Source organism: Balaenoptera musculus, chromosome 6, assembly GCF_009873245.2.
Source record: "Balaenoptera musculus isolate JJ_BM4_2016_0621 chromosome 6, mBalMus1.pri.v3, whole genome shotgun sequence".
Taxonomy (NCBI): Eukaryota; Metazoa; Chordata; class Mammalia; order Artiodactyla; family Balaenopteridae; genus Balaenoptera; species Balaenoptera musculus.
Window position 1 is genome coordinate 96463438 of NC_045790.1, and position 22753 is coordinate 96486190.

General features: G+C 45.1%; 1 protein-coding gene across 13 annotated transcripts in view; it reads left to right on the top strand.

Moving 5' to 3' along the window:
• Window positions 1-21099, top strand: part of ZNF618 (zinc finger protein 618) — a 181218-nt gene extending 160119 nt beyond the window's left edge. For all 13 annotated transcript variants that reach the window (XM_036856268.1, XM_036856271.1, XM_036856269.1 and 10 more), the window contains 2 exons: window positions 12560-12661; window positions 13347-21099. In XM_036856268.1, coding sequence (XP_036712163.1) covers window positions 12560-12661; window positions 13347-14863 — 1619 coding nt within the window. In that variant the 3' untranslated portion in view covers window positions 14864-21099. The remainder of the gene's footprint in view (window positions 1-12559; window positions 12662-13346) is intronic.
• The last annotated feature ends 1654 nt before the right edge of the window (window positions 21100-22753 follow it).

The window sequence follows — 22753 nt, forward strand, 5'->3', positions numbered from 1 at the left end:
CTGAGCTGATCTGATTTCTGATCTAATCTCTGTTTTAGGCAGGCAGACACTGTTTGCTGTTAACAGGTAAATCCCAAATTCTCAGTGGTTTGACATAACCACTTCCTTCTCAGGCACATCACAGCCTAATGCACGCGGCCTTCCACGTGGAGATTCAGGGACCCAGACTCCTTCCTTCCTGTGTCTCCATCCTCCCCTGGGTCACAGAGTCCTCTCTCTCTGACTGATGGGCGAGGAGAGAGGCACACTTCCTTCTTTACCACTTCAGACCACAAGTGACCCATGTATGCTCAAATTCCAGAGCCCTGCCCAGGGACAGCCCAACAAGGGAAACGGGAACGTGGGGGAGACAGCTCGCTGACCCTGCCACCCTTCCCGCAGGGTGACCCTCTGGAGGCATTGGAGGTGATGTGAGAAAAGCGCCTGACACAGACGGTGGTTCAGTAAAGGCCAAAGAGGAGCTGACCAGGGAAGAGACTGAGTGTTTGCTTAGCTACTGTCACTGTGGTTGTTGTTGTTAGTTATTGCTTGTCTCTCTCTTAGGTTTCTGAATCTTTCATATCACCTTCCAGGTCTGGCCTGACTAGCACAGAGTATTACAGGGCGAGACGCTCTTCAGGCAGGTGCTCTTCTGTTAGTGTGACCCCTCTTCATTCATTCATTTATGCAGCGTACATCTGTTGGGTATCTGCTGTACACTAGGCACCAACTCGCATGATTTTGGGTGGGAGGGAGATAATTTATTTCTAATGTACTCATTAAAATCAGTGCAGGGACTTCCCTGGTGGTCCAGTGGTTAAGAATATGTGCTTCCGACGCAAGGGGTACGGGTTCAATCCCTGGTCGGGGAACTAAGATCCCACATGCTGCGCGACACGGCCAAAAAATTTAAAAATAAGAATAATAAAATAAAATCAGTGTAGAGCTGGATCGGCTGCCATGACACGTGAGTTCCAGTCCTCTCTAACCGATGTGTCTCTATACCATGTGACCTCAGGCAGGAAACTTTGTCGTCGCCCCCCGCCACCGAGTCTCCATCTCTAAAACAAGGGCACACAGACCTGCAATCTCCAGCTGCCCTCCTTACGCCAAGGTTCCATCTTCACGTGTCTCACACCTCCAGCTTGCCTTTGCTGTCAGCCATCCTGCACCAGGGAAGGCCTTGAACGCACTCAGAGCACTTAGACTTGACCCCGTGGGGAACCAGTAGCCAAAGTTAGAAGGCTGCTGGGGACCACTGCCTGAGCACAGCGCTTGGGCCCGAGACCCCCAGGGCCCTGTCTCTGCTCCCTTCTCCTCTGAAACCCTCCGCCCCTCTGCCAGCTCTGGAAGCTGAGCCCTAATTAGGGAAGAGTCTGGGTGCCAGTGCTTCTCTGTCCCTCAGGCAGTTGGGCGGAGGCCATTAACATGCAAATCAAGGGTGCGCCTGTGGGTGCCCCACCTCCCCCAGGCATCCCAACTTGTTTTCCGAGAAGAGCTTTGGGCTGCTTTGTTCTGGTTCAGTGCTGGCAGAGAATGCCTTGCCCGCAATCCAGTGCAAAGCCAGGCTGAATCCCAGCCAGGCTGAGTCGGGATTAAAGGATTGACTCCATAGAGAGAAATTAAGCGTCATGATCTGCGCAGTTCACTGCGCTGCTGATAAGGGGGATCAGCCTCGAATAACAGCAATCTCATTAAGAGGCTGCTGAATGGCACAGGGTAATTCCCGCTAATAAACTTCCTTTCTGCGCTGTAGGAAAACCTGCCTGGCCCCTGGTGACAGTTTAGGAGCAGGTTTTGGCAGCAATAATACTAAAGATAGCTGACACTTAGTGAGCGATTACTGTGTGTCAGGCCTGGTTATTGCGTCAGGGCTCCTCAACAAGCTGGTTGGCATTATCATCCCCATTATACAGATGAAGAAACTGAGGCTCAGAGAACATAATCGCTGGCCCAAAGTTGCATGGCTCGTAAAAAGTACCTCACATCGTTTGAGTTCTTACGTATTAGCTCATTTGATCCTCAGAACATCCCTCTGAGTTGTGTCCATATTAGCTCGCCTTTATAGATAAGGAAACTGAGGTTAAAAGGGCTAAGTATAGAAAACGGAAGCACATATTTTGGGCAGAAAAATGTCAGTTAAAAATTACTTATCAATAAGAAAATTATTAGTCCTGTGCAACAATTAATGGTTTAAATAATGATCGTAATATTTAATAAATATAAACTGTTTCCATAATGTTTTGCCTCCAGAATGCAATAGCTCATTTCCTCAACTGCTATCAGTAAGGCAGATGCTTTGATTTTTTTGATTTTTTTCCAAGTTATAGTGCTGTTTTGCTTGTTTGTGTTTAGAAGTGTGCATTATGCAATTCATTTTAGTGTGCTATTTCTGTGTTGTTTATTTTTTGTTCTTTTAATAAAATGTGTAAATTTCAAAATAAAATAAAATGGCTAAGTAACTTGCCCAAGGCTCTGCGGCCACAGTATCAGACCAGGTATCTGACCCTCCCATGAACTCCAGAGCCGGTGCTCTCAACAACCACCCTCTTCAGCAGGGTAGATGGGGTGGAGGATTAGGGATGGGGGAAGCCCCCTCAGAGATCATCTCTTCTAGCCTCTTTTCAGGTAGTCGGGGGACTGCAGCTAAGTGAGGCCTGGGGACTTTCCCAGGAGGCAGACAAGTTGGCAACTCAGAGTGGTAGGATTTGGGAATGGCCACATTTAATTTCTGATCCCTTTGAGCTACTTCACCTCTCTGGGCATCGGTCTTCTCATCTGTAAAGTAGGCTCATCACCATTCTCCACAGGCTGGGTGAGGGTTCTGGAGATGATGTATGTAAAGTCTTAAGGGCTATGGCACGTTCTAAAATAAGACTGAATAATGCAGGTTTCTCTTTTTCTATCCCCTGCTAGAGACAACTGCTTTCTTCTTCCCGCAACTGGTCCCTCCTTGGGAGACAGCCTTTATTCCAGCTTTGCGTCCTGCCCTTTACAGATGTCTGTGTATCTGTACGTGTGTGAGCATGTGTATCTGTGGTACACACTGAGTAAACCTTGTTTCCAGCTCAAGCTATAGAGCATTTACTGAGTACCTCACCCATTTAGCAGCATTATCTGTGAGATAAGGAGAAAAAAAGTTTTTTTAATAAGCCATGCTAGGCATCATTATCTAATTAGAGGTTGAGTAATCCCGATTTCAAGCCTTGCAGAAAGGCAGAGAATGAGGGAATCGCCCTGCAGCTTGCCCAGCCCCAGGATTTTGGAAGGAGGAGGGGAAACTGAGCCTTAGAGAGCTGAAGTGCCTAACTCAAGGTTATAATACTCAGCTACCCAAAGCCCGGTTCAAATCCAGGGCTTCCAAATCTCTATACTCCAGCAGAGAAAGTCAGTAAGAATGGCTGCTGGTTTCCATTTTAAAATTTGTGTTTTTTTTTTTTACACGTGAGGTCTATTCATTAAAGGAAATTGGGAAACTGCAGAGAAATGACAAAATGAAGACTCAGCCATAATCTCACTACTCAAAGTTAAACAGTTACTTTTTTTTTTTTTTTTACAAATATTTATTGAGTATATATGGTGTACTGCTATAAAGTGAATGGTTTTTTGTTTTTGTTTTTTTAATTTTTGGCTGTGCTGGGTCTTCGTCGCTGCACGTGGGCGTTTCTCTAGCTGAGGCGAGCAGGGACCCCCTCCTCGCCGCGGTGCACGGGCCCCTCACCGCAGTGGCCTCTCTTGTTGAGGAGCACGGGCTCTAGGCGCGAGGGTCAGCAGTTGTGGCTCACAGGCTCCAGAGCACAGGCTCAGCAGTTGTGGTGCGCAGGCTTAGCCACTCCGCGACATGTGGGATCCCCCTGGACCAGGGCTCGAACCCGTGTCCCCTGCATTGGTAGGCGGATTTTTAACCACTGCGCCACCAGGGAAGCCCAACTGTTACTCTTTTAATGGTTTCTTTTCAGTCTATTTTAAAATCAGATTTATTGAGATATAATTTACATAAATAAAATTCACCAATTTTAAGAGTATAGTTTGATGGGTTTTAATAAACGCATAGTCATTTATCCACTATCACAAGCACAATGTATAGTGTTACCATCAACCCAAAAAGTTCCCTTCGCAGCAAGTCCCTTTCCCAGGCCCCCACCCTGGCAACCACTGTCTGCTTTCTTTTGTTATAGTTTTGCCTTTACTGGAATTTTGTATAAATGGAATTATATGATATTTAGTCATTTGTGTCTGACTTCTTTCACTTAGCATACTTTTGAGACTCATCCGTGTTGTTCTGTGATATCAGTATTTCTTTTTATTTCTGAGTAGTATTTCGTTGTTTGGATATACCACAATTTGTTTATCTATTCCCCTACCGATGGACATTTAGGCTGTCTCCAGTTTGGAGCTATTACGAATAAAGCTGCTATGAATGCCAAAGTGCAAGTCCCTGTGTGGACATTTTTTTTTTTTAACATCTTTATTTGAGTATAATTGCTTTACAATGTTTTTAACTACTAGGTAGATACCTAGGAGTAGAAATGCTGGGTCATTTGGTCACTCTATATTTAACCTTTTAGGGAACTGCCATACTGTTTCCTAAAGTGGCTACACCATTTTTACATTTCCACCAACAGTGTATGAGGGGTCCAATTTCTCCACATCCTTGATAACGCTCGTTATTATCTGACTTTTTGATTATAGCCATTCTAGTGCATTAAGGGATATCTCATTGTGATTTTAATCTGTGTATTCCTGATGACAAATGACGTTGAACACTTTTTCATGTGTTTATTGGCCATTTAAATATCTTCTTTGGAGAAATGTCTATTCAGATCCTTTGCCCATTGTTTAATTGGGTTTTTTTGTTTATTATTGAGTTGTAAGAGATCTTTTTATCTTTATATACGAGGCCTCTATAGATATATGATTTACAAATATCTTCTCCCATTCTGTAGGTTGTCTTTTCACTTTCTTGATGCTGTCCTTTGAAGCACAAAAATTTTTGATGACGACTACCTATTTTTTCTTTCATTGTTTATGCTTTTGATGTCATATGTAAGAAATCATTGCCTAACCCAAGGTCACAGAGACTTAACTCCTCTGTTTTCTTATAAGAGTTTTATAGTTTTCACTGTTACATTTAGGCCTGTATTCCATTTTGTGTTAATTTTTGTATGTGGTATGAGGTAGGGGCCCAGCTTCATTCTTTTGCATGTGGATATCCAGTTGTCCAGCACCATTTTAAAAAAGACTATTTGTTCCCCCATTGAATTGTCCTGGCACCCTTGTCAAAAATCAATTGACTGTAAATGTGAGGGTTTATCTCTGGATTCTGAATTCTATTTCATTGATCTGTATGTCTGTTTTTGTGCCAGTACCACACTGTCTGGATTACTGTGACTTTATAACAGCTTTGAAATCGAGAAGTCTAAGCCCTCCAACTTTGTTCGTCTTCAAGAGTGTTTTGGCTATTCTGTGTCACATAAACTTTAGGCTCAACTTGTCAATATCTGCAAAAAAGACAGCAGGACTTTTGATAGGGATTGTGTTGAATCTAGATCAATTTGGGGAATATTGCCGTTTTAACAATATTGTCTTCCAGTCTTTGAACATGGGATGCCTCTTCATTTATTTAAGTCTTCTTTGAGTTCTTTCAATAATGTTTTTAGTTTTAAGTGTATAAGTCTTATACTTCTTTTGTAAATTTATTCCTAAGTATTTTATTCTTTTAGAAGCTATTGTAAATGGAATTATTTCCTTAATTTAATTTTTGGAGTGTTCATTGCTAACGTAGAGAAATATAATTGATTTTTTTTAGTATATTGATCTCATATCCTGAAACCTTGCTGAACTTATTTATAAGTTTTAATAGTTGTGTGTGTGTGTGTGTGTGTGTATTCCATAGGATTTTCTATACACACAGTCATGTCATCTGTAATCTGTAAGTAGAGATAATTTTACTTCTCCCATTCATGTGGATGCCCTTTATTTTTCTTTTCTTTTTTATTCTTTCTTTTTTTCTTTCATTGACCTGGCTAGAACCTCTAATACATGTTGAATAAAATAGAGTGGACATTCTTATCTTGTTCCTAATCTTAAGAGGAAGGTTTTTCATGTTTAACCATTAACTATGATGTTGGCAGTGGGTTTTTCATAGATGCCCTTTGTCAAGTTGAAAAAGTTCCCTTCAATTCCTAGTTTGTTGACTGTTTTTATCATGAAAGGGTGTTAGATTTTTGTCAAATAATTTTTCTGCATCTATTGAAATTATCATGTGGTTTTTGTCCTTTATTCTATTAATATGGTATTGATTTTTGTATGTTGAACTAACCTTGTATTCCTGGAATAAATACCACTTGATCATGGTGTATAACCTGTTGTATATGTTGCCGGATTTGGTCTGCTCTATTTTATTAAGGATGTTTGTGTCTATATTCATAAGGCATAGTGGACTATAGTTTGTTTTTTCTTGTGACTTCTTAGTCCTGTTTTGGTATCAGAATAATACCTGCCTCGTAGAGTGAATTGAGAAGTGTTCCCTTCTCTTCTATTTTCAGAAGAATTTGTGAAGGGTTCTTCTAACGTATTACAGAATTCACTGATGAAACCATCTGAGCCTGGGCTTTCCTTTACTTTTCTTTTTTATGGTCGGTGTTTTGACTACTAATTCAGTCTTTTTAATAGATCTATCCAGATTTTCTACTTCTTGAATCAGTTTTAGTAGTTTGTGTCTTTCTAGGAATTTGTCTATTTCATCCAGGTCATCTAATTTGTTGGAATACTACTGTTCATAGTATTTCCTTATAATCCTTTTTATTTCTATCAGATCAGTAAACTTGGTTGCTTTTTGTTTCTTGTTTTTTGTTTTTGATGTCCTTTATGAGGTTGAGAAAGTTTCCTTCTCTTCCTAGTTTGCTGAGATTTTGTATCATAGGTGGGTATTGAATTTTATCACATTTTAAAGTGCATTTATATCTATGGAGATGATTTTTCTTATTTTTGTTTTCCTCTTAGTATAGGGAATTACACTGATTGGTTTTCTGTGACTATTCTATTTCTGGGGTAAGCTTCATTTATTCATGATATGTTATTATTTTTATTTTTATATTTTTTATTTTTGGCCACATGGCTTGCGAGATCTTAGTTCCCTGACCAGGGGTTGAACCCGGGCCACAGCTGTGAAAGCGCTGAGTCCTAACCACTGAACTGCCAGGGAACTCCCATGATTTGTTGCTATTTTTATATATTACTATATTTAGCTTGCTAATAGTTTGTTAAGGATTTTTGTGTATATGTTTATGAAGGATGTTAGTCTGTAGTTTCTTGTAATTTTTTTCTGTAGTTTTGGATCAGGGTAATGACAGCCTTATAAAATGATTTGGGAAATGTTCTTTCCTCTTCTAATTCTGGGAGAATTTGTTTAGAATTTGTATTATTCCTTCCTTAAATATGTGGTCAAACTTTCCAGTGAACCCATATGGGAATTTTCTTTGTGGGAAATTATGTAAACTATGAACTGAATTTCTTAATAGTTAAGAAATTCAGAACTTAATAGAACTTAAGAGATTTGAGGTTACCTGTTTCTTCTGGAGTGAACTTTGGTACTTTATATTTTTTAGGTTTTTTTTTTTTTTTTTTTTTGCCTCACTTAAGTGGTTGAATTTATTGGCTTAAAGTTGTTCATCATCAATTTAATCCCTTTAATATGTGTAGCATCTGTAGTGATGTCCCCTTCTTTTACTCCTGCTACTAATAATTTGTGTCCTCTTTTTCTTTTTTTAATGTTTCTTGTTAGAGGTTTATCAATTTTACTGATCTCTACAAAGAATTAGCTTTTCGTTTCATCGATTTTTCTCTATTGTGTTTATCCATCTTCAGTTTCATTCAGTTCTGCTTTTATCTGTATTATTTCCTTTCTTCTGCTTATGTTAGACTCAACTTACTCTTTAAACTTACTCTTCAGATCTCTTAGTGTAGAAGCTTTATAACACTGATTTTAAGTGTTTATTCTTTTCTGATATAATTATTTAATGTTATAAGTAACATTTATTTAGATGTATCCCACAAATTTTGAAATGTTATGTTTTAATGTTTAGTTCAAAACATTTTCTGATCTCCCTTATGTTTCTTTGACCTATGGGTCATTTACAACTGTGATGTTTAATATTCAAATAGTTGAAATTTTTCCAAATATCTTTTTGTTGTTGATTTCTAATTTAATTCAGTTATGTCAGAGACTATACTTTATATGATTTCAGTATTTTTCTATTCCACCTCCTTTTTCTGGTAATCTAGTTATATGTATATGGGACTGCTTGATGTTGTTCACTCTCTGTTCATTTATATTCAGTCTTTTTTTTCTCTTTTCTCATGAGAGTAACAATTACTGAGAGAAGACAGTTGAAATTTCCAGTTGTAGGTTTATCTATTTCTTTTTTCAGTTTTCTCAGCTTTTGCTTCATGTGGTTTAATGCTCTGTTATCACTTGCACACACACTTAGGATTAGTATATATTCTTGGTGATTTGACCCCTTTATCATTATGCAGGGTCTCTTGTTACCCCTGATCATATTTCTTGTTCTGAGGTCTGTTTTTTCTGTAATACTATCACAAGCATCTCCACCTTTCTCTTCATTACTGTTTGTATGGTATACCTTTATTTAACCTTTTACTTTTAACTTATCCATGTCTTCATATTTAAATAGGTTTCTTATAGATAGCATCTCATGGGGTCTTGCTTTTTTATTAAGTATGACAATGTCTACTTTTATTTGAAATGTGGAGACCATTTAAATTTAATGTGATTTCAGTATTATTGGGTTTAAATCTACCATTTTCGTATTTGTTTACTAATTGTTTCATTTGTTGCTTATTCCTTTTTCTCTAATTTTTTGCCTTATTTTGGACTGAGAATTTTATATGGTTCCATTTTTATCTCTACAATGGATTTATTTGCTATAACTCTTTGTTGTTTTTTTTTATAGTCTATTTGGGTTTTAAACTATGCATTTCTAACTTATCAAGTCTACATTTAAAGGCTATTAGCCTTTTCATATTGTGTGAAAAACTTTCAACACAATCTTCTATTTCCCCTTCCTAGTCTTTCTTCTATTGTTAACATATGGTTTATTTCTACATATAATTACCACAATTCATTGTTATTTTTTCCAGTGAGCAGTCAGTTATCTTGTTAAAGGGATTAAAAATGAGGGAAAACACTTTTTACATCCATTCATGTACAGTTTCCAGAACTCTTTATTTCTTTCTCTAGATCCAGATTCTTATTTGATGTCATATTTTTTTAATACCTAGAGAACTTCTTTTAACATTTCTTATAGTTGCAGGTATGATTTTTTCTTTTTTTTGGTCCTTATTTTACCTCCATTTGTGAAAGATAGTATCACTGGATTTAGAATTTCCTTATTTTATTTTAAAAATATTTTTGTGTTTTTTTTAAATTAAAGTATAGTTGATTTATAATGTTGCATTAGTTTCAGGTGCACAGCAAAGTGATTCAGTTATACATACATACATATCTTTTTTTCAGATTCTTTTCCCTTATAGGTTATTACAAAATATTGAGTATAGTTCCCTGTGCTATACAGTGGGTCCTTGTTGTCTATTTTATATATAATAGTGTGTATATGTTAATCCCAAACTCCTCATTTATCCCTCCCCACCTTTCCCCTTTGGTAACCGTAAGTTTGTTTTCTGTGTCTGTGGGTCTGTTTCTGTTTTGTATTGATATATAAGTTCATTTGTGTCATATTTTAGATTCCACATATAAGCGATATTATATGGTATTTGTCTGGCTTACTTCACTTAGTATGATAATCTCTAGGTCCATCCATGTTGCTGCAAATGGCACTATTTCATTCTTTTTTATGGCTGAGTAATATCCCATTGTATAAATATAATTTATATTATATAAATTTAGATTATAAATATAAGTATAATATAAATATCTTCTTTATCCATTCATCTATTGATGGACATTTAGAATTTTTGGTTGACATTCTCTTTTAATACTTTGTTCTGTTACCTGCTGGGTCTATTGTTATTCTTATTTTTGTTCCCCTGTACTTAATTTTTCCCCCTCTCTGGCTGCTTTTAAGAGTTTCTCTTGTCATTGGTTTTCAACAATTTGATTATGATACTGTGCCTTGGTGGTGTTTTCTTTATGTATTTCTGCTTGGGGTCAATTGAGCTTTTAGAACCTGGCTTTATGGTTTTCATCCAATTTGGAAAGATTCTGGCCGTTTCTTCAAATATTTTTTCTGCCTCACCCCCTTTTTCTGGGACTCCAATTATATTTATGTTAAACTACTTAACATTGTCCATGCTCCATTTATTTATTTTCAACCTTTTACTCTCTCTGGTTTTCATTGGGTAGTTTTTTTGCTCTGTCTCCAGCTTCACTGATATTTTTTCAACAGCTGTTGTAAGCTCCTCATTGGCTAATTCCATCATCTCTGTCCTTTCTAGGTCTGTTTCTATTGATTGGTTTGTCTCCTGGTTATAGGTCATATTTTCCTACTATTTTGAATGTCTGGTACTTATTAGACGAATGACACTGTGAATTTTATAGTGTTAGATGCTAGATTTTGTATTTTTTAAGAGTATTAAACTTGGCTTACAGTTTGTTACTTGGGATCACCTTAATACTTTGGAGGCTTGCTCTTTAAGTGTATTAGGGCAGATCTAGTGGCTTAGTCTATGGCTAATTTAGCCCCATAGTATTTCTCATGCATTGAGGTCTTTCCATTCTGGTTGAGGGGACGCAGATGATTTCCCCCACGTGGGAGCCCTGGGAGTTATCAGCCTACTGCATTTTAGTGATTCTTTCCCTAGTCCTGTGGAATTTGACCCTATGCATAGGCAGATTAGCTACAGCAAAGACTCCAGGGAACCCCATTGTAATCTCCAGAGCTCTCTCTTTTTGTAACTCCCTCCTCTTTGGTACTTTTTCCTGTAAATTCTAGCTGTCTTGAGCCTGCCTGAACTTTAACCTCTGTCTCTTCAAGGGGACCGCTGGGCTCTGTTCAGTTCCCTGGTCCTACGCAGCAGCTTGAAAACTGCTTCCAGGCAGTAAGTCGCACAGTCAGAGAGCTCACCACATTTGTTTCTTTTTCTGGGATCACACCCTGGGTTGCCTGTCTGAAAGCAGTCATATCATCATGATTAGCAGGTGTTTGCATCTGGAGGGCAGAAGTGAAAGTCCCCTCCCCATCTTTTTTTGATGCATAGATTTGTTCGTTATTTGACTTGTGAGTCTAAAATATGTATCTATAAATAATACATATGACATTATGATTAAAGCTTGCTTTTCATTATCTTACGCATTTTCCCATGTTGCTCCAGTCTACATGACCACCTTTCTAGTGGCTGCAAAATATTCCTTGAGTGCACATCCCAGAGTCTCTTGACTAGTCTTGCAGGGTTGACTGAATATGTAGAAGTTGGGGAAGTCTCTTCTCTAGGTATGAATAGTGTGGCCTTGACCTCTAAGGCCTGATGCCTTTAACTGAGAAGAATGGAAGAAAGATGTCTGGCAACCCTGAACAGAGGCTACTGACCCATTCATATCCTCAGGTTGTGAATTCTACCTGTAAGATGAGGTCTCAAGGAAATACACCCACAGCAACAGCCAAAGAGCACAGAGAAACAATATTAGAATATTAGGCAAGTAGGTTTGTAGCAGAATAGTAATATTGTAAACGGCACAGCCCAGAAACTTAGGACTTGGAGTGTAGTTAAGCAATTTGTGGAATATTGTGTGATAAAAGATTGTGTGGCCATTTGTGATGACAAGCATGTAACTCAGACCATTTCCACTCAGATATGATCCTACAAAAATGTCAAGGAGTAACCGTGCATAGAGTATGGCACCTGCCCATTACTTAAAACTGAATACGGCTGCATATGCACACGTTAACAAAAATTAGGGAAATGCAGGGAGGAGGCAGCTAGGAACCTGGGGACCTGGGATGTCCATCCCAGCTCTGCTGCTGGTTTTCTGTGTTTTCCTGGGCAAATCCTTTCCTGTATCTAGACTTTGGTTTCCACTTCCTACATGTAATGAGGAGGTTGAGAATTGTATACTTTATGTCATATAGGGCTTTGGTTTTGTTGTGTTCATTTATGTTTAAAATATACTAAAAAGACGAAAAGGCACACTTTAAAGAAGCAAGAGTGTGAGATGCTTTTGGCCTCTTGGGGTGTAATGGGCACCCCCTCCTGGGTCTCAGAGCTAGAACTTTGTGTTGGGGGGGGGCCTCCCAGCCAGACTCGGGACACAGCGGTTCCCATTCCCTGAGTGCTTACTCCATGCTGAGCACTGTACCCAGCTCTTTTCCTGTATTATCTCGTTAGTCCTTCTAGCAATTTTGTGATTATCTTCATTCTTCCAAGTGATGAAAATGAGGCTTTGCAGGCCTCAGATAGTTGTCTTAGGAGCCCGGATTTGAACCCAGGCCTGAGTCCCAGAGGCCAGTCTTGCCTTCACCTGCATGCTCTAGTTCTCCTCGCCTGGTGAGCCGGCAGGCCTCTTGCACTTCAGGGAAACACACTGTCCCCTTTGTGCCCGCAGCGGACAACGAGAACAACATCGCCTCCAACCAGTCCCGATCGCCCCCTGCTGTCGTGGAGGAGAAGTGGAAGCCCCAGGCCCAGAGGAACAGTGCCAACAACAGTAGGTCTTTCCTGGGCGGACCCGAGGGCTGGTGGAAGTCTACTACAGCCACCTCCAGAGGTCTACCCCCCAACCCCAGCTTGTTCCCCTCTGCTCCCACATCCCCACCCTTGTGTGTCTCCCATGGTGGTGCAAGACCACGCATCATGGTTTCCAAAGCACTTTCACGCCTGAGACCTCATTGGTGGGAATTCTGACCTCGTGGGATGGACAGAGGCGGCCTGGGGAGAGGTGATCTGTTTGTGGTCAGAGAACACAAATTAGTGACAGAATCAGAATTAGAATCCAAATCCACTCTCCACGATTTCTCTTGTCTGCTTTTACCTGACACTGTGGCCTCATGTATCTTATTCACTAGCGACTCCTGTGTTAGAGGCCATTCCTATATTGAGGAAGATGTAAGACTGGTTGGCTTCAGAGGTCAAGGTGAATGACATGCAACAAGTATTTGCACACATATCACTACAGTCAATTCCCTTGCTCACGGCAGGCATTACTAATCAATCACAGAACTTTATTCCTGTGAGACTGTCACATGTTAAAGACTGCCAAGACCATCAGTTTGTGTGCAAGATGAAATCTGTTCATAATTCCTAATACTAGATGCTTGAGTATTAGGCCACTGCCAGACCAAGGAGCCTTGACTGGCAGGGTTAATCACACCTCTCTTTGTGTCCCCTGCCAGCCACGACCAGTGGTTTAACACCTAACAGCATGATCCCCGAGAAGGAGCGGCAGAACATCGCAGAGCGGCTGCTGCGGGTCATGTGTGCCGACTTGGGCGCGCTGAGCGTGGTGAGCGGGAAGGAGTTCCTGAAGCTGGCCCAGACGCTGGTGGACAGCGGCGCCCGCTACGGGGCCTTCTCAGTCACCGAGATCCTGGGCAACTTCAACACGCTGGCGCTGAAGCACCTGCCGCGTATGTACAACCAGGTGAAGGTGAAGGTGACGTGCGCCTTGGGCAGCAACGCCTGCCTGGGCATCGGCGTCACCTGCCACTCGCAGAGCGTCGGCCCCGACTCCTGCTACATCCTCACGGCCTACCAGGCAGAGGGCAACCACATCAAGAGCTATGTGCTGGGCGTGAAGGGCGCGGACATTCGCGACAGCGGCGACCTGGTGCACCACTGGGTGCAGAATGTGCTGTCGGAGTTCGTGATGTCGGAGATCAGGACAGTGTACGTGACAGACTGCCGGGTGAGCGCATCCGCCTTCTCCAAGGCCGGCATGTGCCTTCGCTGCTCAGCCTGTGCCTTGAACTCGGTGGTGCAGAGCGTGCTGAGCAAGCGGACGCTGCAGGCCCGCAGCATGCACGAGGTCATCGAGCTGCTCAATGTGTGCGAGGACCTGGCGGGCTCTACCGGCCTCGCCAAGGAGACCTTCGGCTCGCTGGAGGAGACCTCGCCGCCGCCCTGCTGGAACTCGGTCACGGACTCGCTGCTGCTGGTGCACGAGCGCTACGAGCAGATCTGCGAGTTCTACAGCCGGGCCAAGAAGATGAACCTCATCCAGAGCCTCAACAAGCACCTGCTCAGCAACCTGGCCGCCATCCTGACGCCGGTGAAGCAGGCGGTCATTGAGCTGAGCAACGAGAGCCAGCCCACCCTGCAGCTGGTGCTGCCCACCTACGTCAGGCTGGAGAAGCTGTTCACGGCCAAAGCCAACGACGCGGGCACCGTCAGCAAGCTCTGCCACCTCTTCCTGGAGGCGCTCAAGGAGAACTTCAAGGTGCACCCGGCACACAAGGTGGCCATGATCCTGGACCCACAGCAGAAGCTGCGGCCCGTCCCGCCCTACCAGCACGAGGAGATCATCGGCAAGGTGTGCGAGCTCATCAACGAGGTCAAGGAGTCCTGGACCGAGGAGGCCGACTTCGAGCCCGCCGCCAAGAAGCCCCGCTCCGCCCCCGGCGAGAACCCCGCCGCCCAGGAGGACGACCGGCTCGGGAAGAACGAAGTGTACGATTACCTGCAGGAGCCCCTCTTCCAGGCCACCCCGGATCTCTTCCAGTACTGGTCGTGCGTGACCCAAAAGCACACAAAACTCGCCAAGCTCGCCTTCTGGCTCCTCGCGGTGCCGGCCGTGGGGGCCAGGAGCGGGTGTGTAAATATGTGTGAACAAGCACTTCTCATCAAAAGGAGGCGACTGCTCAGTCCAGAAGATATGAACAAACTCATGTTTCTGAAATCCAACATGCTTTAAGACTTCCGGATGAAAAGAAAGAACAAAGAAAAAAGAAGAGAACGTTAGGAAAAAAAAAAAAAACCACACAACACTGTCGCAAACAAAGAAAAAGGAATTTAAGTTCTAAACACTGTGGACCTCATTATAAATGCCCCCTAGAAACTTAAGTGCTTTTTTCAGTGTGTGTGTGCATGTGTGTACACAATCACGCGTGCGCACTTTGGGCGTGGGCGGCTGTGCTCATCTGCTTGGCCGCAGAAGTGTCACACACGCATGCACACACATACTCCCCTGGTGCATGTATGCACGCCTGCTCGTGGGCGCGTGTGCATTAAACTGGGCGTGTCAGGAAAGCTGAGTGTTTGGGAAAGAGGGAAGATGTTTCACCTCCTTTTCTCAGTAAGGGGGCTTTAAAAGACTCCATTTTCAGGTGCGCAGATTGGTAGAAAACTGATGTAAAATGTTCAGGCAGCTGAGATCTGAAGTGACTTGACGCTCTCTGTCCTTCACTCTGTGGTCCCCCTTGCCCTCCATCCCCCTCCCCAAGCCTTCCTGACCCTATTGTACCCCACCCCTCCCCGGCTGCCCTGCCATGGATTCTCCAAACTGCATCAGATGGACAGCTTCTGCACTGGACTTTGTTCTTGTTCACCTTCAGGGCATTGAGCTGCTGCCTTTGTGATACCCTTGGGTGTCATGGGGCAGCCGCCTTAGAAACACACCTATCTATCTCCCCAAATCAGGAAAGGAGACTTTAAGAATATAAAGCTGACCTTTTGCTTTTTAATATAAAATAGAAAAAAAAAAGACATTTTTCAAAGAGGTATAAATACTGTCTCCACTCCTTAATAATTTTTTTCCTAACATTTTAGCAGTTTTTACTTTTTTTTTTTTCAAATTTGATTTAGGCTCTGCTAGGAGGCACTGAATGTCTGTAACTTATATTTTGGAGGTTTTTTTTGTTTGTTTTTTGATTGCCCTTTTTGTTCCTCAAGTCACACTGTAAACTAGCTCATCTCAGTGGTATATTCAATATCCTAAGGTTTTTATTAGACTTCCCTGTACAGTCCAGTTTTCCTGTATTCGAACAGCCAAGACCATGAACTTGGCTGTGCTGTTTGGAGACCAGGAGTGGGGTTGGAGTCACAGGTTTCACAGACGTGGGGTTCGGTGGAAGCCATAGGGAAGCATGTGGCTTAGGAGTTCTCCTGAATGTAAGCGGAAGACCGCCCTCCTGGCTCGCTGTGTCTGGTACTGCGAATGTCTGATTTCTATACCCAGAGTGCATTACACTACTCGCCACGTCACTGACCCTTCCAGCTCAGCAGGGACTCCTGAGTTGATCCATGTTCACATCCATCACACCTCAGACCCACGGCCTCCTCTCCCCAGGACACCGGGGATTCCGGCGGGTCTGCTGCCCACAGCCCTGGGGGGGTCCCCACGCGAGCCTCAGCCTTCCTTCTAGGACAGTAGTTGAGCACGATGCCTTGTGGGCCAAATGATGGATGTTTTGAGGGTGAAATGGCATTAGGCCACTTTCAACTTGATGCTGTGAAAGATGTTTTTAGGCTTTTTTTCTCTGTGAGCAGTTTAGGTTCCACACACTCAGCCTAAATGCCAACAGGGTGACCTTTTCCCCTCTGAAGAGGTGGTTCCGTCAGGATCAGTGCTAAGCCTCCCACCCCACCTCTCAGTGAATGAAGTGCTGGTGGTCCCATATCCCCCCCAGTGCCCACGACTGTGGGATAGAGATAGTTACACCAAGGCTGAGGATGCCTACCATCGTGGGGGGCCACTTGCAAAGGCACATTCTACCATCTTGGGGGTTGACCAAGTCCACTCCTTCCCTTCCTAGTAACAAAACATTGTTCAACTGTGAGATACCTCGACTACAAAAAGCACTGTACAGCGGCCCTCTCCCCCGGGTCCGTGGCAGTAAAGTTGGGGAAGTTAAGTTGATTTGAAAACTCAAGGCTTAGGATCATGGACCAGAACACTGTCCCAGGTGTCAAGCCTGCTCACTTTGCCTCGTGAGAACTAACCCTCCGAGTCTTGGACACACTGAAAGGCATTCAAAGTGGGCCGTTTCCCCATTCACTCCAGCAAGCCATGGTCTCAGGAACCACCATGCCATTTCCTCTCCCGGAGAAGTTCTGGGTATTAACTCCACAGCACTTCCAATTGGGGTCACGCCGTCAGAAGAGCCTCCATCTGCACTGGACAGTCACCTCATGTTGCTTCCTAGAATATATGGGAGCATTGGCAGACTTTTCAATGAGACTTTTGGGGGCATTCCAGAAGGTGGCTGCAGGGTTGCCGATGGGTGACAGATGCCTACAGCAAATGGCCTCCAGCTTTACTTTGCTGCTGGAGAAGGGTCTGTGACCTGGCACTCTGAACCACATGAGGAGGATGGGAGCTGCCCGTTTTGTGTGGTCAGTGGGAGCCAAGCCTTGGAGCCCATCCTCCCTCTTCTTAGAGCGGAGCTGTGCTGGTGTTGCCTCATTATGGGGCCACTCAGTCAGCAAATAGGCATTTCACTTTCTTGCAAAGCCATCAGGACCAAGCCCTGGTATCAGCGTTCTTCTCTTGAGAAAAATTCAAGTCTTACTAAATTCCAGTTATCTAGTCATATGTGTCACCTCCTGTCCTGTTCCTCCTTTCCACCTCAGTTCAATCCTTAGGGCTTGGCGTGCTCTGCAGGTGTGATGTGAGTGCCACTAGGTCTCGGCAAGCTGTCTCCTGGGGCTGCCTCATCCAGATACGGGAACAAGGTGGCAGGTAGTCATTTCTCTCTTGCAGCCTCTGGTTCTTCAGAAACTCGTTGCCAACGGGAAAGGCTGTACCAAGGTGCCCCCTCCATCTGCTTTCTCATGCAGGCAGCTCCCATAGTGCAAAGCCAGTTGCAGTGAACAGCTTCATAAAACCCAAAGATCTCACAGGCCCAGCCACTGGCCCCTCATCTCCAGCAATATCCACCCTATCCAAATTCTAGCTCAGCCAAAGGATTGAGGTCGGCTCTTCCAGTTCATCTCCCGGCCCCTAGCCTGGCATTGACCTTCGGAAAGTTTTTGTCTTCTGCCTCCCAGTTCTGTGACCACTCTAGGACTTTACAGCTCAAGGCGGTTGCCTGCTGACTTGGACACAACTTGCCTGAACCGTGTGATTCCCAGGACAGAAATGGCCTTTGCGTTGACATACACGGACCCCAGAGGGGAGGTGGAGAAAACACACCTCCACTCTGCAGGGTTTTCCCCCTCATCTGAGGTCAGTTGGCTTCACCACCAAAGCCCAAGCCAAGGACCATAGCCTCGTGGGTGGTCCCTCAGATTTGAAGTAACTGGCGGGTCTCGGCTCCACCAAGAGCAGCGGTGCCATCCCAGTCGTCGTGAGTGGATGCCCTTGTGCCGACATGGTTCTTTTTCCCTGTGCCCAGGTCCACCAGCCAGGCCTCCCTCCAGATGGTAGTTAGAAACCAGGAAACAAAACAGAGGGGCCACTGGGCAAAGCTCCTTTCTGGCCGCACTTCATCTCGGGGTTCACGGCATAGAAAGCCACCTGCTGTGTCCACGGGCAAGGACGCTTTGCCACCAACCTGCCTGACAGCCTCATGCTTGGCGTTCGGGGTTTGGCTCTTGGTTGGGAAAAGGGTGCTGAGGTTTCCTGATGAGGAGAGGACCGTCCGATGACACAGTTGAGAAGTTCTGCGTCTCCAGATTTTTGGGAAGGACTTTTTTTGACACCAGCTCTGTAGGCTGGCAAGCGTCTTCTCCTTCAGTTTGCTCCTTTCTCTCCTGCACTTTCGAGAAACACCAGAGAAAAACTCTGCAAGGCGTGTTTTCCACTGTGAAGCGGACCCTCTGCCTTTAGGGGTCCTCTAGGCTTGCGCCTGCACTTGGACTAGACTCCTTGGAAAGTGGGCATCTGAAGAGCTGCATTCAGGGATTCAGCACACATTCTTGGGGGCCACAGGTTCACAAGAAAGGTTTGGAATGAACCTGGGATGTGGATGGAGAAGGGAGGTCCTGTGAGAAATGGCCCAGAAGGGGACAGTACCTGGATGTTGCCATGACGATGGATGTGCTTGCAGAGACGGGAAGAGGAGGCACCCAAAGCACGGCCGGCAGTCTCCTCCTGCCCCCCTGAGCCGGGCAAGTTCATAGCTCTGCCCCTTGCCTTGGGCACAGCGACAGCGCCTCTGTCCCTGGGACGTACCTGAGGGAGGGCTTCTAGAAAGGCTGCTGGTTTAGATGAAACCCAGAGGCTAAGTAAGGCTCAGGCTGTCCTCTGGAGACAGCGGGTGGAGGGCTCCTGTCTCGGCCCCCCTGTATCCAGCCGGGCCAGTGGAAGAACTGGGAAGGAGCCTGCCCCCTCTTCACTGTGGCTAATGTTTGCTAGGCCAGTTATGGTGAACCAATGATACAGTGTTTTCCCTCTTCTGTTTCCCACCCGGTTTCCCCTTTTCAGGGTTTTCTGGAGGATTGTGTTGTTGTTGTTTTTCTTCCTCTCTCCTTTGCGTTTGAGGATCGTGGTCAGCGGAGCCCCGCTGTTCCCTGGAGGGGCCCTGTAGTTTCTGTGCGAAGAGGCACCAGCTCCTGCTTTGATGAGGGTGAAGGGCATCGGGTTGCTGTTTGTTATATTCATGCCCCTTCACCACCACGGGCATTGCTTTAAAGGTTCAACTGCTGTACAGAGAAGGATTTGCTGAGTTTGCAGCTGGGTGTCAGCATCAGGACCCATAGGGGCCCTCCCCACCCATGCGTCCCACTGGGCACCTTGACTCTTCGAACCAAAGTTCCTTAAAGGGGCACAGCCCAGCCTGGTCCGCAACCTCAGGGGCCTGGGATCCCTGTGGCACTTCCTGAAGTCCAGCTTGGCAAGAGACCATGGGGTCTGAGGCCAGCCAGAAAGGGGGCTCCTCCCACAACCCAGGTGCCAGCCAGTCCCCACCTGGGACCCTTCCCTCCCACCCAGCCAGGGTGGCCAGGTTCCAAGGCGGTGAGCGAGCTCGTGGACTGGCACGGGGCTGGAGACAGAGGGACCTGCGGGGCTGGAGGCTCCCAGACCCGCCGGGCAGTGCGTCCAGGGTCATTCAGATGCCAAGCATCAGGAAATCATTTTGTACAACCACCTGAAGCAGAGATATTTTTTAAAAAGCATAAATTATTTTCAGTTGTTTTCTGATGATCCTCCCTTTTTCTTTTCCCCGTAACTTTGCGTCGGTGATTCTTTCACATCAGGTAAATCTTGAGAAAGCCTTGGTGCCCCTCCTCCCAGGCCCCACTCAGTACCCATGCGTGTGCACCCTCATCCTTTCTCAGTAGTTAAGACATTCTAGGCAATACCGTAGGCACAGCTGACTGTGTCTCTCTCTTCGAGTGCAAGAAACTCAAGTCATCTTTAAAAAATACAAAAAAAAAATTTACAAAAAAACAAACACAAAAAAAATATCTTTTTTAGGCCAGAGTTTTCTACAGGTATTAATGAATATTTTTCTTAATCCTTATAAGTTTTATGTGTTTAATATTTCTTAATACCGGTAGCATTAATTTATACTTTTGTAGCAACACAATATTTTTATAAACAGCCAGTGCTTTGGCTCAAGTCTCCACAAGGGGTTTATGCAGGGTTATCTTGGGACCCTGTGTACCATGTACTGTATTTAAAAAAAAAAGTTACCTAGTGTCACCCTTGCTGTGTTAATTAACAAAAGACGTTGTTTGCGGTCTCCTGTATCGTTGGTGTGGACCCAACAGTTCTCCAAGGAGTCACATTGCATGGGGGTTGAGTTGACAGTTCTTGTGATATGTAAACCCCCGAGACCAAACTTGAGGGTTTATTTAGGCTTTTCTGTTTGTCCTTTGGATTTTGGGTTTCATTTCGTTTTGGTACCGTTTCTCCATTTACGGCCAAATCAGTTTTCTGGTGTTTAAAACTTTTATTGATGTCAAATGGAGGAAAGGAACAGGAAAAAAAAAAAAAAAAAAGATTTTTACAAAGTAATAAAATTTAAAACTGAGCTGTTTAAATGTTGCTGTTTTTACCTGTCTGTTCTTGTCCAAAAGTGGGACATTCCCAGGGAGAAGAGGAAGGTTCCACTTGGTTCCTTAAATCGCCAAAAGCCCCTGCCCAGAAATCAGCACCCCCCTACCCCCCGAATTCTTGCAACATTATTTCCTGGTTGGTTGATGCCAAGGTAAAAAGACATCCTTTTAATGGTTAGAGAGGATCAGTTGCTTAAATGATTTCATGTCAGTGTTGTATTTATGGTTTTACAATAAAACAACCTTTAGGAAGATGGCAGTGCGTGGTGTTATTTCTTGGGTTGGCGTTGGGCCATGTCATCCAGGTAGGAGCAGGGCACTGGTGAGTAGAGATGGACAGAGGCAGAGATGTCACCTGGCGGTGACAGAGCTGGAGTCCATCCCGAGGGGATGCTACGTGAGGTTGGGGTTAGTCAGCTCCTCGGAGCTCCCTGCTGACCTCAGGCACCAGACCTGGGTTGGTGGTGTCTGATAAATAAGGGAGGGACACGTCCACAAGAAGACGTGGTCCCCGTGGGCCTTGTTGTGAAACACTGTCCCAGGGGAGGAAGGATGGATTTGGTCCGAGTCCTACAGGCCCAGTGCCCAAGGGACACATCCAAGTTCGCCTTGGCCACCATCATTTATGTGATGTGTGTTGTGTGTACCATCCGTTTTCTGGGGAAGAGTGCCCGTAGCTTTTGCCAAATTGCTGATGGTCTCTGTGACTCAGAAAGTTAAGAATTAGTGGGAGCTGTGGAGACACATTTCAGCCCAGTGTCTGGACGCACTGTCCCGAACGCAGGCCGGAGTGGAAAGCCTGCCTTGGGAGGAAAGGCTCTCTCCATCCCAGGAGAGGTTCAGGCAAAGCTCAGATGCCCGCAGTGGGTGTGAACCAAGCAACTGGTGGGCCCTCCGGGCAGCCAGAACAGGTAGCTCGGGTGCCCTTCTTTCTCTGTCCTTCTGAAGCTCTGAGTGGCTTTCCCACCGTGTCCCCTTCCCTGATGCTCCCTCCCCATTTGCTGGCCACCGAACTGCTGCCATCCTCCGAGCCAGCCCCCCAGACAGCTCTCGCACTCCCTTCAAGACGGTGTGGCCTTCCTCCCCAACCTGCCTGGAGTCAGCACGCCCATCTCCTAAGTAAAGCACACGTCCAAGTTCGTCTTGCCCAGTGGTCGTGTGTGTGAAGTTTGAAGTGTTGTGTATTGTCTGTCTGGGGAAGAGCGTCTGTGGCTCTGCCAGTGGCATCCGTGACTCCAGCCAGTGCCCTCCACAGTGGGCTGCAGGGGCCCAGCCGGGTGGACTTGCCCCTCTGCTGGCCTCAACCCGAGCCTCACACTACAGACACGCACATCAATGCTTGGCTTGGGGCGTCGAACTGAAGGCAAGTCCGGGAGAGGAGACGCCACCAGAAGACAGCTGTGGCCAGAGTGGGCAGTGAGGGTGACAGCTTCTCCTAAAGCAGGCCTGCTGCTGCCAGAACAGCCGTTCAAGGGTAAAACCACGTCCGGCTTTATCCCTGTCCTCAACCAGAAACGGGTGCTCTCCTCACAGAGGATGTGCTGCTTGATCAGCCGAACAAATTGCATCAAATCGCAAGGATGACAGCACGAATTGGCTGAGTCTGGGCCAGCCTCCCGGGGGCATCAGCCCTGCCCTCAGAACCCCCGTTCAGTGGGAGTTGCCTGCTGTTCAGTGTACCGTGTGGACATTCCTGAGCCAGCGGTTGAAGTTTAATCAAGGAGTTTCTATTGGCTCTAAAACAAAAGTCAAGAGTCCTGCTGGAGCGGGAAGATTCCCCGCTAACTGGGAACGTCAGGATCCAATGAGGCCAGGGCGTGGCCAGGGCCTCCACACGACTGAAGGGCCAGCCTCTGGATTT